At 39.6% G+C, this 18,975-nt stretch overlaps 1 protein-coding gene and 1 non-coding gene across 2 annotated transcripts; one reads left to right on the top strand and one right to left on the bottom strand.

Annotated features, from left to right (window-relative positions):
• Positions 1-926: 926 nt before the first annotated feature.
• LOC145779563 (HAUS augmin-like complex subunit 4) lies at positions 927-14,403 on the top strand. The gene is made up of 8 exons (XM_082591180.1): positions 927-1,045; positions 7,754-7,885; positions 8,551-8,676; positions 8,754-8,859; positions 9,140-9,279; positions 11,171-11,301; positions 11,955-12,023; positions 12,666-14,403. Exons 1-8 carry the CDS (start codon positions 944-946, stop codon positions 12,859-12,861), a joined length of 1,002 nt encoding a protein of 333 aa, XP_082447306.1. The 5' UTR covers positions 927-943; the 3' UTR covers positions 12,862-14,403.
• On the bottom strand, positions 9,864-9,965 carry LOC145780429 (U6 spliceosomal RNA). The gene has a single exon (XR_014290655.1). It is a non-coding gene; the product is annotated as a U6 spliceosomal RNA (small nuclear RNA).
• Positions 14,404-18,975: the final 4,572 nt, after the last annotated feature.

Here is an 18,975-nt window from a genome sequence, read left to right as displayed (position 1 = left end):
TGACGGGGCTAAAAAAGCTTTCGCGTCCGCATACTCTATTGGTCTGTGCTTTCCCAACTCCAACGCATTTCAGGACTACTCACCAGTAAATGAAATAATTTTCCGGCAATGATATGTCAACAACTATGGGAAATTTACTTTGCTAATTTCGATAACTGGTTTTTCGTCATTGGTTCAAAGCTACTACAAGTACGCGAAAATGCCAGGAACAACCTATCAAAGTTTTTTTTTTGGTCCAACAATAACGATTTAAAGCCCAACTAAACTTAAGCATGCAATCCATTTCCTTAACCATTTCACTCACTTTGTTTGTTTAAAAGTCCTTACAAAATTTTAAAGAAAGAACTGTGTCATGGTTGAAATAGCAGCAGCCGCGCGATTAGGTTCATTTCACTCATGTACAAATCACAAATATGATTTTATTTGGTCTGTTACGGTACAAATTATGCGAACCTTATCTATTTTTGTTGAACAATGATGTGGTGAGAGACTAATTTAATGACCATTGGCCTACCAATGGGTTTATACTTGAACAGATGTTACAACCGTGCTATATTTTAAACTGATTGTCTTGTTTTGGTATTAAGCACCTCATAACGTCCGATTTTCGTTGCTTTTACCTTTTTCTAGACCTCTGCTATTTTGGGCATATATTGTTTTTTCATTGTTATGGTCAGAAATAAAGTAAACTGAGATAAGGTTTAATAGTGTTTATGTCAATTAAACTAAACTGGTTTGGTTACTTTCAAGTTTCAAGGCTTGGATTCTTCAACTTCCAGACAGTTTTTTTTTGTGACTAAAAAATAACTAGCCTTATTTAAACATATATATAATTCAAGCCTAACTATGTCTATATCTCAGAATATTCAATTTGCTTATTATTCCAGCAAAATTTCTTGTGGTTATTGTTCCAAATATAGACTTGTACTGGCCAACCTGAAGTATGAATGTTTTTGTTTCTGAAGACATAAAGTGTAAACATCCAAATTTTGCAAAGCTTGTTGATGAAGTACAAAACAAATGTTCCAACGATACTTTAACTACAGTTAGTATAATTTTATGGTTTGTTCAGTTTGATCACAATGGATAATTATAGAAATAAATATAATAAACTTAATCACAATAGATACTTATTCTAATATTGTTAATACTAAAAAGTTTGGGTGTTCACAGGGTTATCTAGAGAAGGGGATACGAAGGCTTTTATTGCGTCTGACAATAGAAGGGCTTCTATTTATCTTAAATAATTTTTGTTTATGATAAAGTGACAATTGGCACATATAGTAACTTAATAAACTTTGTTGCGACAACCTGCATTGCACTAACCACCCGGTATGGATATTCAATGAAAGCTCATAATCACTTGTTAATTTAACTACCCATATACTTGCGTTACACCTAGCCAACTGCAAAGGTTTTGTCCAAAAAACAGCTAACTGATAACCTTTCAACTGTCTTTTCAAACAAGTATTCTTTAAATATGTTCTACATAACACTTGCTAACTGTCTTGTGTAGCTGAGTGTACCAGTTGCACTACAAAACGTTCTGCAATTTTTAAAAGAATCGCATGTTTAACGCCGTACCAACTACCGCCCTTCTAGTGTCATGAGAATCAGCAACCGCTCTGAGCCTTCGTATCCCCTTCTTTAGATATCCCTGGGGTGTTCATCAGGACAATTATCGTTTCTAGCACTAGTTGCTACGTTCATCTGATAAAATTGAAAGTAAAATTAACAACAAACAAGATGGTTTATTGCTTCACTGACGTTTCGCGCACCATGACAATGCGCATCCTCAGAGCGAATAACATACAAAATAACATGTATGAATAATTTTACTCATGTACTAATAACATGTATGTTATTTGCTCTGAGGATGCGCATTGTCATGGTGCACGAAACGTCAGTGAAGCAATTAACCATCTTGTTTGTTAATAATTTTACTTTCAATTTCATTAGATGAACGGAGCAACTAGTGCTAGAAACGCTAATATTGTTATGTGTTTTTGCTTTCACTATTTTGTAAGTGCTATTCTTTGAGCTTTGTAACTTTTCTATTGCATTAAATGAAATTGCTTTCATCAAGTCATGAATTGTTGTGTCATTTGATGAGTGTCACAGTGTCTTTTTATAAAGGCTGTGGCTACAGTTACACTACATAGTGTAATAATAGCTTCAATAGTGTTGCCAGATAAGGAATTCTGCCCTAATTTGAGAAAAGTTTAAAGCTGTTGAAAACAAAAATTTGTATTTTGGAAAAAATTTTTAGTCCTGGGCAAAGATCAGAACCCTAATCTTATTCCTAACTCTAACCCTTCCTAACTATAATCCTAACTCTGGCAACACCTGATTGTAATCGTGACAACAAGTGTGGAAAAATAGCCACTTTCTTTTATAAACAAGCCTTGAAGTGTTATTCAGAGGTGGGTATTTGCGGATGCCACCGATGTTGTCCCCTGAACGAAATTGAACATGTCATCCCATGCCGATGTCGTCCCACGGCGATGTCGTCGCTTAAAAGCAGTGTTGCCATATGTTCAACTTTTTTTGTCTATTTAAATGCAGGTAAAAATTAGGGCTGTTCAAAACGAACTTTTTTATGTTAGACAAAATTTTTGCCATCTTTTCCTTTTTTAGCGAACATCTGAAAAAAACAATTAGACTATAAATGAATTTTTATTTTTAAAATGTAATCGAATAAAATCAGGGACTTTTACAAACGGTAACCTCCCAAACTGATTGTTTTTTTTTGTTCGTTCCTCAACTAATCCCACAAGTTGTACCAAACTGAAAGAATAACATAACGAACACCACAATAAATATTTAAAATGTAATAGCCTGCTTTCAATTCTGCTTTTGTAGCCTATACTTCAGCAAAAAAGCGTATTTGCAGCAAATATCAAATCTTTTCGGCAGCATTATTCATAGTCACTCACTGGGAACGACATGGACATTGACGCTCGACCTGAAATCCAACAATCCACCGCATATGATGCTTTTTCTGGTGGTGTTTTGCTACTTTGGAAGTATGGTAGCGTGTTCTCACTTCCGCTACAACATGCCAAAAGAGAGGCATTCTCACTACCAGTTGTTGAAAATATGAAAAGTGATGTGCTGCAGCTTCTGATACTGTGGAAAAAAGTAGCACTTGCTCCTACTACTTCCATGCGCCACTATTCCTTTTCAGCTGACACAGGAGACTGGACGCTGTTCATTGTAACGTTGAAATGACTGCAAAAATAAATTTGATTATATGTAATGCATTTTTGCACCTTTAAAGTTTAAACCCAATGTCTTTCAGAGAAAATTTTCTTCATCCCTGCTTTGCACACACCTGATGCAACCCATGAAAAGATCCAGAGAAAAAATAAAACAAAGCCGAAGTTGCTGATTGGAGTTTTCGCAAACATTTTAAAATTTAAAATATATGCAAGAAAAATTGGTGAACTGTTCAATAGCCTATAGCAGTGATTCCCAACCTTTTTGACCTTGCGGCACCCTATCAAAGAGATAAATAGTTTGCGGCACCCTGGCAAAATTGGATCAATTTTATGAGGTTTCTGTATTTCAAATAACTGTATAAAATAACACAGAATGAGTTGTACAGTAGGCTATATGGCGAGTAAATAAATGTATTTGTTCAAAAGTCAGTGTGAAATTTGGGCTTGACTTCTTCTAGTACAAAATCCCATAATATCTGGGGGCACATTCGATAAAGCTATCCGCATTTCTTCCTTGACTATAAGCAGTCGTTCTCGTTTTTTAGTTTTTATTTTCGTTAATACGGAAAATCTACTCTCACATTAGCTATGACGTGGAAAACTGCAGCAAAAGCACAACAGCATTCTTTCCAACGCAAGGATGTTAATTTTGAATTTTTATCCAGAACTCGTCAAATTTTTATCCAGAACTCGTCAAATTTTTATCCAACAAAAGTTTCCAATTTTATAATGATTTGCAAACAATCATGCAATTTTATAATCGTGCTGGGTCACACAATCCGATAATCCATCACTGCAATTTGACTTTGTGTGCCGTGAAACGCAAAAAAAATCATGAAGTCCGGCAATAATCATGCGTTTCAAACGTTTTTATGGAAAGAACAGCAACGAGTCAAAATCTCTTTTATGCTTGGGTTGGTAAACATGAGTGCGCACACTGCGCAGAGCTTGTGGGCTTCATTTCAGAAAGGTGTCCTGGCAGCATGTGATGAAGTATGTGGGAAAAAGAAAGTGAGGAGGGATCGTGGAGACACATGGTGGTGGGATGAGGAGGTGAAGCATGCGATTTCACAGAAAAGAGATGCATACAAGCAGTGGCGCAAAAATGGGTCAGAAGAGAATAAAAAGAAGTATAAGAGTATGAAAAAGAAGGCAAAGAGGGTTGTTGCAAGAGCTATGAAGAATGGTGCTGAGGAGGAACTTAATAAAATGGGGGAAAGCCAAAACAAAGTATTCAGACTCATAAAGCAAATGAAAAAGGATGGGAAAGATATTGTAGGGGGAAGATGTATAAGGAGTGGAGATGGGAAGTTGCATTTCAGCCCGGAAAGCAGAGGAGAAGTGTGGAAGGAACATATGGAAAATGTTATGAATAAGGAGAATGTATGGGATCATATGACAGAGGTTGATCTGGTGGGAAAGGTTACTCGTGATGAAGTGGTGGAGGCAATAGGACAAATGAAACTGCATAAAGCAGCTGGTCCGTCAGAAGTGAGCGTAGAGATGATAAAAGCAAGTGGAGAGTTGGGAATTGAAGTAATGCTACAACTTAGCCAAAGGGTATTAGATGGAGAGGGAATGCCGGAGGAGTGGAAGCATAGTATTGTTGTTCCACTGTTCAAGAGAAAAGGGGATGTGAGAAGTTGCAGTGCATATAGAGGTGTAAATCTACTAGAGCATGGAATGAAAATTGTGGAGCGAATACTAGAAAAGAGGTTGAGAACATTGGTGAAATTAAATGATATGCAGTTTGGATTTATGCCAGGAAAAGGTACAGTGGATGCTCTGTTTATATTGAGAAGAATGCAGGAGGAATACCGAGAGAAGCAGAGAAAACTATATATGTGTTTCGTCAACTTAGAAAAGGCATTTGACAGAGTATCAAGGAAAGTGATGGAATGGGCAATGAGGAAAAGAGGTATACCGGAGGTATTAGTGAGAGCTGTGATGTCTATGTATGAGGATGCAAGAACAAAAGTGAGAGTTGGATCAATTTATTCAAACGAGTTTTCTGTGAAGGTTGGTGTACACCAGGGATCAGTTTTGTCACCTCTGATATTTGCTATTGTGGTTGACGTTGTAACTGAAGGAGTGAGGGAGGGCTTATTGAGTGAAATTTTGTATGCAGACGACCTGGTCTTGACAAGTAGTAGTATGGAGGGAATGGAGAGAAAATTTGAGAAATGGAAAGAAGCATTTGAAACCAAGGGTATGAAGGTGAATCTTGAAAAAACAAAAGTGATGGTGAGTGGAGCAGAAGGAACAGTTGTTGAGAGCAAAGTAGATCCCTGTGGAATATGTGGCAAGAGAGTGATGAGAAATTCAATGCAATGCAAGGAATGTGGAAAGTGGGTACATGCAAGATGTGCTAATGTCAAGAGAGCCGCAACAAGATTGGCGAAGTGTTTTGTTTGTGGGAAATGCAGTAAAGGAAGGAATGAAGTGGAAGGCCATGATGATGAGTTCTGCCATGGCATCGAAACAGTGACAGACATCTGTTATCTGGGTGATCGGATAAATGGAAGTGGTGGATGTGAAGCAGCGGTGACAACAAGGGCAAGATTGGGCCCTGCAAAGTTCAGGGAATGTGGGGAAATGTTGTATGGCAGAAAATTTTCACTAAGGATGAAAGGAAAAGTATATCGGAGCTGTGTGCGGCCTGCAATGCTATATGGTAGCGAGACATGGGTATTGAGAGAGAGTGAACTGGCAATCCTGAGAAGAACGGAAAGGTCAATGGTGAGAGCAATGTGTGGGGTGAAAACGAGAAGGGAAAAAAGGACTGAAGAATTGTTGGATATGCTAGAGATGAGAGAGACCATAGACCAACTGGCAAGGGCAAATGGAGTAAGATGGTATGGACATGTGATAAGGAGGGAGGAAGGAAGTTTTCTTAGAAAGGCACTAGATCTAAAGGTGGATGGGAAGAAGAAACGCGGTCGTCCAAGAAGAACGTGGAAACAACAAGTGAAGGATGAGTTTAAAAAAGTCGGACTGAAGGAGGAAGATGCAAGGGACAGGGTGAAATGGAGAAAAGGGATTAAGACAATTGCTGCGCAGAAACAATCGGCCACCCCCACTAGTGGGGAACAAACCGACGATGGATTATGATGATGATTATGATGCTGTTTTTCCTGGGCGAGAAAACAAAGGCTTACCACGGATTAGAGTTAAAATAAATAAATAAATTTCGCACTTAACAGGTTAAAATAAAGAATGGGCCGCAGTATTGCAATATCTCAATATCTCGCGGCACCCTTGAGCATTGCAATTGGCACCCCAGGGTGCCGCGGCACCCCGGTTTGGAACCACTGGCCTATAGCTTAGCTAGAAAACACTGTCATTAGTTTACGTTGTGTTACCAATGCTACTACAGCTAGAAAAATCCAAATGCAATTGCTTCGCATTGGGGTCTGCTACTATTCGGTGAGTCTGATTCGGTGAATTTCTATCCTCTAACCCCTAACCCTAAAACGGCAATGATAATTAGGCTACGGTACCCGATAATTTAAAAAAAAAATTGAAAAAATCCCCCGTTAAGGGATCGAACTCACCGAAACGGGCCATTCTGCTGCACTGTCTTGCTTCTTTTCTGTCACGGTAGGCTACGTCACAATAAGCAAAAGTCATTCACAGGAGCTGTCTTGCAATACAGCCCACAATTCACATTTTTATTGAAACAACGTATTTTTAAATAGTGTAAGAAGGAAAACATAGTTAGGGCAAAAACTGTAAACTAGTGTTTGTTTAAAACCTGCTGAAAAAAAAAGCACCAAACAAATGGTCACCGTACGCCACTGCTACACAGTTGGCTACGATCATGGTTTAGGATTATAGATTGCTATGCTGGATTAAGATTAATCATTCTTGACCAAGCAATCAATAATTTTTTATCACTACGATTTCCTCGTTCATATTTCTTCCTGTATTTAAAAAAAGCAATTTCTGCAGCGGCAACTCTTTCTGATCAGCGACTTTGGCGTTTCTGTATTTTTTCTCTCAATCTTTTCAAGGGAAATATCTTGAAATGTTTGCGACAACTCCAATCAGCGACTTCGTCTCTGTTGTATTTTTTTTCTCGATATTTTCAGGAGATGAAATAGGTTGCATCTGTAGTCCGCACACACCTATGTCCTATATGCCATTTCAGTCGGTCAATAGTCTCCTTTGTCTCTAGCATAGCATCAGGTCTTCAGCGTTTTTTCTCTTGATTTTCACTCCACACAATGATCTCCCATTGTTCTTTCCATTCTTCTCAGAATTTCTTTTTCACTCTCTGGTCTTGTATTATTGTCCATCTATCGCTATCATACTGTATAATATTGCAGATCACACCCAACTCTGATAGTCTTTTTGTTTTAATGAAAATCTACCGCCATGTAACATTTACCCACATTTCCTGAACTTTGTCCAACCCAATCTTGCCCTTTTTGTATGCATTGCACAATGACAATGATATTATCGGTAATATCATTTATTGTCACAGCTCTAACTGTTTTTCTTCCATGTGTTTACACTTGTTTTATTTACAGGAAAAATCAAAATTATGGTTGGCAAAATCTGAATGGTTGGAATGCGCAGTAGTTCTTTCCACAATTAACAATGTCATGACAGAAGCACAAATGAAAATTTCAAACCAGGAGATTGATGAGAAAACACAAAAAGTATCATAATGGTTCTTGACTTCTTGTTTATTTAGAAATTCTCGCAATTATATTATATGCATTTGATTTATATTATCATTAAGGCTCTAATAAGCTTGAAAGTGAACAAATTTCCTGGACATTTTTATGTTGTCAAAAGTAAAATGTAATCTAAATTGCTATCACAGTATACGGTAACTTTTATATTGATTGAACTCGCAATCTGTCAGTTGGTTCTTATTGGTTGCCATATAAATGTGATTTCAAAGTGTTTGTTGTTTGCATGGATCTTTTTGTTACTGTACACAATTAAATTACAATTTTAATGCAACTACTGATGATAAAACATAAATAAGAACTTTTTAAACTTATGAAAAAGTTTTTTGCAAAATTTGAGCCCACACTTCATGTTTATATACATGTTTATTCACATGACGTATTAGAATTTGTAGTAAAATTGTTCTTCAAAAATGAAGTAAAATAATTTTTAAGCTAAAATGAGTAAAGTCGTATCCCTTTCATACAATAAAATGATTTGAATTACGGTACCATTCTTTCATCTCACTTTGACTTAAATCGCACCCATAGCTTACCGTACTATTTACGATGTGGTACTGGCATTTGGCAAGCATTGTATTACTATGAGGATAACTCATCTACTTAAGATTTGTGTGTTTGTATGACAGTGTTGGGAAGCAGTGCAACAGTGCCTCGCTGTAAGTAGGTGTTGTGCCTCAACTTCTCAAGATCAATCATCGACTATTCTGGATCTCAGCAAGGAAGACTTTGACAACCTTTTGGCAGATAAACAGGTGAAAAGTCATATTTTATTGTCAATCACAGTTTTCACTGAATTTGTTTTGTATATATTGTTTAATTTTTTGTTTAGGCTGAATTGACTGAGGGAAAGCGATTACTTGCTGACGGGGTGGAGAAAAAATTGTTGGCAAACTGTTTGCAATTAACAAGCGCACGGGATGGGCCTGACACATCGGGTGAACTATTAAATATGATGATTTTTCTGATCAGAACATAGAAAATTGCCCCAGGCCAAACGTTTCAAGTTATTCTGTTTGTTAATTTTTTCTGTATTATTTGAATAATACTATTCAATCCCACTACTTAGTTGTCTAATATCTGTTTGTGGTATTTTAAAATTATTTCTTGACTTAAAGTTATACAAAATTACAACTTATTAACCATAAGAGCATTTCGTTGTTTTTTTACATTGTGGATCATTTTTGTTAAAAATTTTAACTAATAACTTTTATGCAGACAACATGAAAATTCAACACGCTAAGGCATCACAAATTGGAGAAATTTTAAAAAAAGATAAATTTGAACTTGTCAGTAATCGTGAACGCTTGAAAGAGTTGCTTGTCATGGAAATGAACATTCGTGATCAATATTATAAGGCGAGTCATGTTTTTTATGTTCATGACACTACTTCATATGATATAAAATATCAGGGGTCACCAACTGGCGGGCCGCATGCGGCCCGCGGAAGGTATCAGCGTACAAGTATAACCAAAAATACTTTTCTTGAGGGAGTTAAAGAGCACAAAGGCAAAAAATACTTTCCTGGAAGCATATTTTCACATTGCATACGATTCCACCGACCGACCAATCAGATTATAGTTCTAGGTGGGGGTTGCTTAAAGTTATTCCAATGCGATGTCCAGCCACACTGCTGTCCCAGTGGTTGATTAAAATGTCTGTTTTCGAATTTTGAAATTGTCTGTGAGCATAGGGTTGCTTATTTTAAGTTTGCAAATGTCATGTAATTGTAAACACTAGTGCGAGTTTCACCGTTATTGTGTTTCACGAGCAGTGTTCTCTTTATGCAAGTTTTTGTTGGCAAAATGGGTCGGTGTGCCAACTCAATTTAGAATAAATTGGCAATAGCCAATATATTACATATAAATTTAGAGACTTTTTCTGATTGTATTATGAAAATATTTAGCTTAGTAGGCCTACTGCAAAATTTTTTTTTTTTTTAAGAAATATGGAACGCTTCACGATTTTGCGTGTCATCCTTGCGCAGGAGCCATGCTAATCTGCATCGTTCCAATTATAGTATATGTACTGCCGAAGCAAGTAATGCAAAATGTTGCTAATCAACAAATTCTTGCCACGCTGATGAGCACCGCAAGTTACAGTTGTCTATAATAAAAGAAAGACGGTTTTATAGATTCTCACAAAAAGGATGAAAAACCAACTCATTGCTTTTTTAGAGAGAAGACTGTTCATAAATTACGATTTTTCGGTGATTTCCACAAGCGTTTGTTTCATGGTACCTGGTGTGATGATGTCTAGTTTAGCGTTGGTGGTGCCTTCAACATTTAGTTGCAGAATGGTCACTCCTTGACCTACAACAGCTGGTGCTGTTCGCCCTGACAAGGGCGCTGTGTTTGGTCTGGGGGTGCCATTCTGATGATTGTTCTTCCGCATAACTTTATAGCGACAGCTGTAGCAAGTTTAGTTTCCCAAAGTCGGTACTTGCGGGGGCGGCCACGTGGAGGTACTTGCTTTTGTCGGCAGAGAGTGCTGCTTGTGAGTGTGGTGAAATGCAGACGGCAGCACACATTATCAAGGATTGCCGGCTATACAGACCTCCTCATGGTATGGAAGGCCTAGTTTCCATCGATGTTGACACCAGGCAGTGATTAACCAACAGATGCCCTGACCCATAGCCACAACACGAGAGAAGATGGTACCTGGTTTCTTTTTCCCTGTTATTGGAGCCTAGTTTTCGCTGATATGTTTGAAGGTCACTATTGTTGCCTGTATTGCGAAGTGTCAAACATTTCCTTGTTTACTGAAACTGTTAATTGCAAGATATCTTTTGCGAAGCGAAGTAACAACACCACTCTTGCTTGGCGATGAATATTCTGATGAAACTGCTCGCCTCGCTATAAGTGCACAAAACAAGTGGCCTCTATTTATTAGGCATTGTTAAAAAAGTCAAAAGTGTTGTAAAAGGAGCTTGGCCTGGCAGTAGCGTTGTTCGATTAATTTTGTTGCTACGGTATTCTAACATAAATATGAAAAACATGTAACGCTGGATACTGGGTACGAAATGCGTTCTTTTCTAGCATAAGAGTCAACCTACCTAACATTTTATTAGTGTGGCCCGCCACAGCTCTCCTTAGTGCCAAAGTGGCCCGCATGCAAAAAAGGTTGGTGACCCCTGATATAAATTATTATTAATCGTACCTGTAGTGCTATGAATTTTGTTTTCGCTTGTTGACCATACATTTTTGTGAAGGAGAATCAAAAAGCTATAAACGAACTTGTTTGAAATAGGAACTTCAAGAATGCTCGAACATTCTTATTAACTTGATCACGAAATACTGCTTGCGCTTGCATCCACACAAGGAACAAACTGTGGTCAAGAATATAATCGTGTCTTGTCAAACGCTCTCCTCCAAATTAAAGTAAGAACTACTTTGTGTTGTAGGCTTCATAAAACAATATGTACTGCTTTGCAGCTTCGTATTTGCTTAGGCAGAAGCTCTTGAAATATCGTATGACGTCATCTTCTTGCCTTTCTCCACAGCTACCATCTCACGCCAACTATGACGTTTGTTCTCCACCTATATAATGCCATAGGATAGCTCTAACAACCTTCACGATATTTGAAGAGCCTTAGATCTAGATTCTAGCAGCTTTTGATGTTGTCAGGGAGTGCACGTGGTTGAACGTTTTAGAGCGCAAAATACGCAAACAATAGCAAATAACAGTTTTGCTATTGTTTGCGTATTTTGCGCTCTAAAACTTTTCCGGAAAATAGAAGTGCTTGTTTTTGTCAGTGTTTGTGAATTTTGTCATTTCAATTTCAATCATAATTCATAACTAAAGTGAAATTAAATTTATGAAAGTAAAATGGGACAAAAACTTAAACAAAATTTGGCAATACTAAACCCGAACTCAGAGTCGATCAGTTATAAACCGAGGGGTCGGAGTCGTATATTTTATGCTAAATCAGATCATGGATTACATAATTCTTGCATTTCCAGCCTTTATTCTTTGTTCACAGGCTAACTTGTGACTCAATAATTAATTACTAACTACTGTTTGTGCTTTTTAGATCCATAAGAATGGAGTTAAAGTGTGAAACATACACTCCGAAGCAACTGGAAGCGCTGAAAAAACTAAAGTAAGTTGTCTTGGTTTTCTTTATTACCTTGTCCTATTGTTTTGTAATGCAAATGCCTATACCGGTGCGCACAAATAAAGCTTTTTTTCTCGTTTCGGAGCATGCTAACGTTTCATGTTTTATTCTTCAACTTTTAAGTTGAATTTTTTAAAAGGACAACCATAGGATTGCGATGCATCCTTCCTTTTACCTGGTTTTGTTTCGAAACTTAATTATCTTCATTTCGTTTCGCGCTTAACATTACAACTAAACATACTAGTGTAGCATATCAAAGCGCAGTAAACACCTTTTTGGTGATCATGCGACGTTTTTTCAAAGATTCACTAACTAATTTCACCGGAAAATGTGTATTATTCTCAACAACATTTTCATGTACAGTATATTCTTATCAGAAATTTGAGTTCATTTCTGATTAATTTTTTTTCTTACAATGTATTCAAGTTTTGCGTTATTGTATTCAGAAGAACTATTGCAACATTTTTAATCTATTGTCTTTCCTCATTTATTGCTGAACCAAGTGAACTTTTCTATTTTATTTTCATGTGTATTGGCTTGGTTAAAGCAATTAAATCATGTTTATTTTTAATTACATTTGCTGAGTCATTCAAAAAATTATTAAACATTCCTTAAATTTTACTGTAGGGTCGAACTGTTGGAAAGCATTGAAAGACAAAAGCTGGAATCCGCCGACACGGAGGAACAGTTAAGGATATACCAGCGGCTCGGTCAAGATTTCGAAGACATAGCTACCGAATATGGCAAAACAAAAAGCGATATAGAAAAGCAAGAGTGGACTCTAAATGAACTAAAAACGAAGCTGAAAACAGAATCGACTTGAGGAACATTACTTGAATTTGAAGCTAGTTACATGAAGCAGCATGTGCTTTTGCCCATTTGAGGATAAGTTGGCATTGAGATTGCTCTGTGTAAACAGCCTCTTGCATATCGGGAAGACCCAGACAGCCCAGACAGCAAATTCCATCATTTTTTCGTTGATTCAACGTCTGCAGACGTCAAACTCAAATCAATGCAAAAATGACAGATTTTGATGTCAGGGGAGTTTGTTCTAGGGCTAGTTTCTTCAAACTCAAAGCTGTGTTTACTGTTATATATTTGTAGTCATTTAACAGAGTCATACAACAGTCTAATATTTATGGTTATAGGCAAATTGTTCGTAAACAGTTGTTCGTAAAATAATTCTTCGTAAACAGTTGTTCGTGAAATGAAATCCGTACAACAATTCTTCGTGAAGCATTTCTTCGTATACATCAAATCTCAATTGCATGCACGAAGAAATGCTTTGAGAAGAATTGTTGTTGGTTTCATAATCTCATGCTCAGTTCCGATTTAATCATAATTGTTTATGCCTGCTTTCTGACCCTTTACGAAGCCCTTGTTTACATGGCGAGTTTCGGTCGACTGCGTTGCCCTTCCCAAAATAGGCTTTATGCACATTCCCGGATGTTGTCACCGCGATGATGTTTTGACGGCGAGGCGGAAGATTCGAAAGCAGTTTTATTTAGGGTTTAAATATTTATTATCGTGGAAGTCACACAGTATGTAAGTACACTCTTAAACTAACTTAATGTTTATATTTCTATTCTTTGAAAGGGATCAGTAACTAATTGATATCGGATTTGTATCATACTGAAAGATCAATGTAGATGTAATTGCCTACTGGATTCGTGAAAACTAAATGGCTGCTGGTGCTACTGCTCAGTAAATCTTTTATCCCTTTCCTCTGCTATACCCCTATGCTGGCCTAGTCCATTACTAGCGCTCAGTTTATAAATTCGTGACTTTGGATGGTGCTTAACTAGCCCTCTTATTCCACGCCCTGCAAGCTCCCTGGTCTCAGTGGGGCTAAACCCTGTTAATTTTCTAGGTTTTGCTGTGTGTTGGGTCCCCTTTATTGTATCCTCTCTTTTAATGTATGTGCGGTCCGCATAACTACTATTGGTCGCCAAATAGAATCAGTAACTCAACCTGTGGTGGTTACATCATATCAATTATTGATTTCTTGCGTACCCTGGTAGGCTACGGTACGATTGATTCATGAATGTGTGTAGTGGCTGCTTTTGCTGTGTGAGTTGAATGTCAGTCATTGAATTTCTTGTGTGAGGTTGCAGTAGTTTAGTTCGGTTAATTGTGGCTGAATGCGCATTAATTGATTCTACTCCAACTTACCTAATTTTTGATTTACTGTTGTGATCAGTTGTAGCTTGCTTTGCTAGTTGTAAGCTGCCGACCTCGTAGGTTATTTCCGAAGGGAATTCCCCAGGTTATTTTTTGTTTTTGTTTACTGTTGTGTTGTCTGGCTTATCTGTAGCCAACATCTACTGTAGGGATATATTGCGGCTGTTTTATTTTGTTAATACTTACTGGTAGTATTTGTTGTCATTAATTTTGTTGAACTCACTATGGATAAGCGCCATGCTGAGTTGTCTCTCCAATTGGAGGAACGAGAGTTAGAACTGGAGCGTCGCGCTTTGCAGCTCCAACGCCAGGAGATGGCTTTAGAGCGCCGGGCCTTGGAGCTGGAGCGTCGACGTTTTAAATCTTCTCTGACGGGCGATGGCAAGGTTGAGTCACAAAAGGCAATAGGTGAGGGGGAGGGTTTACTTCGTGAGGAATCTGTATCTCGCCATGTGACTGGCGATGTCCCCCTGTCTAAAGACGCAGTTCCGCCCAAAACAGAGACAGTTGTCAATCCTGTTGGAAATGAGAGTCACAGTACTTTCGAATCTTGTCAAGGGGAACTGCACCGTAGCGACAAAGGGCTAGACGTTTCTAGCGAAAAGGACTTTGTTACCAGGAGCCATGCCGACATGGATTCGCGGTCTGTGTTGCCTGGTGAACGCGTCACGGTTTCGCATTGGAATTCGTTTGTGAATTATGAAGCCAAGCGTAAGGATGCTCACGTGGAGTGCCAAGCAGAGTGGAATGGCTGGAGAGCACCACACCAACCCATGATGATGGGATACCAAGGAGATTCTTATGGCCAGCACAGCGCAGACATGAGGTCTGCGCCTGGCTACCAAGGTGTTGGGAGGCACCTGCCCGTGAGGCATGAGTCCACAGGTCTGGATACCTCATTGCATCCAGCAAATTCACAGATTGAAAAGGTTGTCGGTGCATTGCATTCAATGGCAACTGCGGTCTGCCGCGCCCAGGGTGGTCGGGTAACAGAAGAGAGTAAATTTGATGGTACGCCAACAGATTATTATCGCTTTGTCCGATATTTTGAGAAATATGTCATTCGCGATGTAAACGATCCAGCTGCTATGTTGGACCTTTTGATCTCTTGCTGCACTGGGAGGGCACGACGCAGCATCGAGCAATGCATTGTCATGGAACCACCAAGCCTTGCTTACCACCATGCCCGTAACACATTGTACAGAAACTTTGGCATGATCGACAGTGTTACCACAGCCTTTATTGAAAAGATCATAAATGGACCTTCATTTAAGGAAGGGAACACGCAGGGACTATTGGATTTGTCGCGTCAGATGAAGGATTGTGAAATGACTTGTGGGGGGAGACTAGATTGTGGGTTGAACACACGTCACACCCTGACAAGTATTGTGAGTCGTCTTCCACCCAAGTTGCAGGATCGGTTGATTGAGGTCTCTGTTGAAGGGCTTACATTTGCTCAACTGGCTGATCAGATTTACCAGTATGCTCGGATCCAAGGTGGATATTTGGCACAGGCTCTCAACAGAGACAAGATTCAATCGAACCAGGAAAGAAGAACCAAGTCAGGCAAAGGTGTTCTGTCATATGCATCACAGGGTTCAGTAAGGGGTGGACCTCATACTGCTAAGAGTAGCGTTGGTGCAAACTATTCTTCAGAACCATGCGATTGGAAGTGCCCTGTGTGTTCTAACGGACACCCATTGTGGCAATGCAGGCAGTTTCGTCGCATGGCTGAAGTGGACCGACAACGGACAGTTAGAGCTGCCCAGTGTTGTTTTAACTGTTTAGAGTTTGGACATCGTGTACAAGAGTGCAAGTGGGACAGGAGTTGTAAGCTTTGCAAGGGAAGACATAACACTCTGCTTCACCGCCCTCAAGATGACAGGAGTGGAAGAAAGTATGGAGCCACAGAACCCATGAAACCTGGCCAGGACAGCAAAGAGGCCGGGTCCTCTACCTCTTCCAATTGTACTTCTGTAGTAACCTGCGCTAGTTCGGGGCTGCGTGGTGCAAAGAGTTATATGGTACGTCTGAAGGTGGTACCGGTTACAGTTTGGAGCCCGGATAGAAAGTCACAAGTCGATACTTATGCCTTTCTTGATGAAGGCTCAGACACCACCCTCTGCACAATCGACTTGATGAAGCGGCTTGGGATGACAGGCAAGAGTGTGGATTACTCCATTTCAACTATGAACGGCGTCAGTCAACAACGTGGTTACAGGTTGCAGGGTCTGTATACACGTGGCATAAAAGAATGTAAGGGGATGGAGATTGATGCTGTATTGGCGGTTCCGGCATTACCTGCTCTGGATGGAAGTATTCCGAATGCTGATGATGCTAGCATGTTTCCAGATGTATTGCAAGGCGTTGACATCCCAGAGCTGGCTGAAAAGTCAGTTGACCTTTTAATTGGTGCTGATGTGCAGGAAGCACACTATATGCATGCGTTTCGCAGAGGCCGGAATGGTGAACCAAATGCCATTCGTACTGGCTTGGGTTGGACATTGAGTGGTCCTGTGGGACATAATAGTTCCAAGGCCTTGGTGCATGTTAATTTTATTCACTCTGGTAGTGACATACTGCATCGTCACATGCAGCAAACCTACGATCATGACTTCAATGATGTTGGTGATCCAGATGAACTTGCCATGTCCATCAATGACAAACAAGCGCTGACTTTAATGAAAGAATCGGTCAAAAAGGTGGAGGGACATTATCAGCTAGGACTACCATGGAAAGATGAGGAAACTACACTCTCTGGCAACAGAAAGGTTGCCGAAAAACGCTTGAACCACTTTCGGCGTAGGTTTGGAAAGGATGACGAGTTCTTCGATATGTATAGTCAGAAGATCAGAGAATATTTAGACAACGGATATGCACAAAGGATGCCACATGATCAATTGCCTCAGACCAACCGAACATGGTACCCCTCTCATCATGCTACCGGTGAAAAATTCCGCATTGTCTTCGATTGTGCGTCTAAGTTCAGGGGCACTTCTTTAAATGACAACCTACTTCAAGGCCCAGACCAAACAAGCAATCTGATTGAAGTTTTGCTTCGCTTTAGGGAAAAACATCCAATGATCTTGCCCAGCCGACACCATGTGACGCGGCTGGTGATTGAGTTTTATCATGTTTGTGGTGCCCATTGCGGCGCGCTTCATACGCTTAGTGTGTGTAGGGAGGCTTTTTGGGTGATTAAAGATCATTCTATTTGGCGTTGTGTGTTGCGTGAGTGTAGAGTGTGTCGTTTGAGAGATGCTACAGGGGGTCAACAAATCATGGCACCACTTCCAAAATGTAGGGTTACCCCTGGTAGACCAGCGTTTGCTTGCACAGGAGTGGACTATGCAGGGCCGTTTCTGACCAAGTCTGGTAGAAGCATGTCCAAACGTTACTTGTGTGTATTTACCTGTATGGCCTCTCGGGCTGTACATTTTGAATTTGCTTATTCCCTCGACACCTCCTCATTCCTTCAAGCATTTCAAAGATTCGTAAATCGAAGAGGCATGGTTGAAGAACTCATAAGTGACAACGGCACATTTGAAGGTATCAAACGGTGGAACCTTTCCCATATTCAGAAAGGCATCAAGTGGTCTTTCAATGCCCCATTGGCATCACATAGAGGTGGAGCCTGGGAGAGATGCACCCGATCTGCCAGGAGAATTCTGCATGCCTTGGTCAAGGACCGAACTTTGAAGGATGAAGACCTAATAACACTTGTTACCGAAGCAGAACACATGATGAATGACAGGCCGTTGACAACAGTTAGCGACGATCCCGAAGACTTGGTGGCTCTGTCACCTAATAGCTTGCTACAAACCAAGCTTGATGCAAGCATGCCATGTGATATATTTACATTTGCTGACAGTTACCGTAAATCATGGCGGTTAGTTAACTACCTTACCGACCAGTTTTGGCAGCGTTGGTCTGCAGAATACATGACATTATTGCAAACCCGTAGCAAGTGGCAGAAGCCAGTTCGAAATCTCGCCGTTGGCGACGTGGTCTTGGTAATAAATGACTGTCAATCCAGAGGGTCGTGGCCCAAAGCGAGAGTGACGGAAGTGTTTCCAGCTCAAGACGACTTTGTACGCACGGTTCGTCTAAAGACTGCGATTTCAACCTATGGGCGTGATGTTTGAAAGGTGTGTCTTTTGGAAGCAGACGTTTGAATCGATTTCCCTAGATGATTGGACTTACTGATAGAGACAGTTTTATTATTACGCGCGCGACGCGAACATTTACGTAACTTAGTGTATGGTATTGTTGCTTGTGTTTTGTTTCCAATACGTTTGCCTAGCTTTGCTTTTGTGTTCAAAACGACCTCAGGGGACCCACTTCAGAGATCGTAAATATTTTCCATAGTTATGCGACATTGTACATTTGAAACGTTGTATTGTCTGAACAAGCTCATGTAATAAGAGCCTTCGATTATTTTTCTCTTGGGAAAAACAGCTACTTCTACCCCAGTAATGTTTTTGAGGCCGGTATGTTGGTTTCATAATCTCATGCTCAGTTCCGATTTAATCATAATTGTTTATGCCTGCTTTCTGACCCTTTACGAAGCCCTTGTTTACATGGCGAGTTTCGGTCGACTGCGTTGCCCTTCCCAAAATAGGCTTTATGCACATTCCCGGATGTTGTCACCGCGATGATGTTTTGACGGCGAGGCGGAAGATTCGAAAGCAGTTTTATTTAGGGTTTAAATATTTATTATCGTGGAAGTCACACAGTATGTAAGTACACTCTTAAA

This window comes from Aplidium turbinatum, chromosome 11 (genome assembly GCF_918807975.1).
Source record: "Aplidium turbinatum chromosome 11, kaAplTurb1.1, whole genome shotgun sequence".
Lineage (NCBI taxonomy): Eukaryota > Metazoa > Chordata > Ascidiacea > Aplousobranchia > Polyclinidae > Aplidium > Aplidium turbinatum.
Note: the sequence above shows the minus strand (reverse complement) of the source record. Positions and strands in the feature narration are given on the sequence as shown.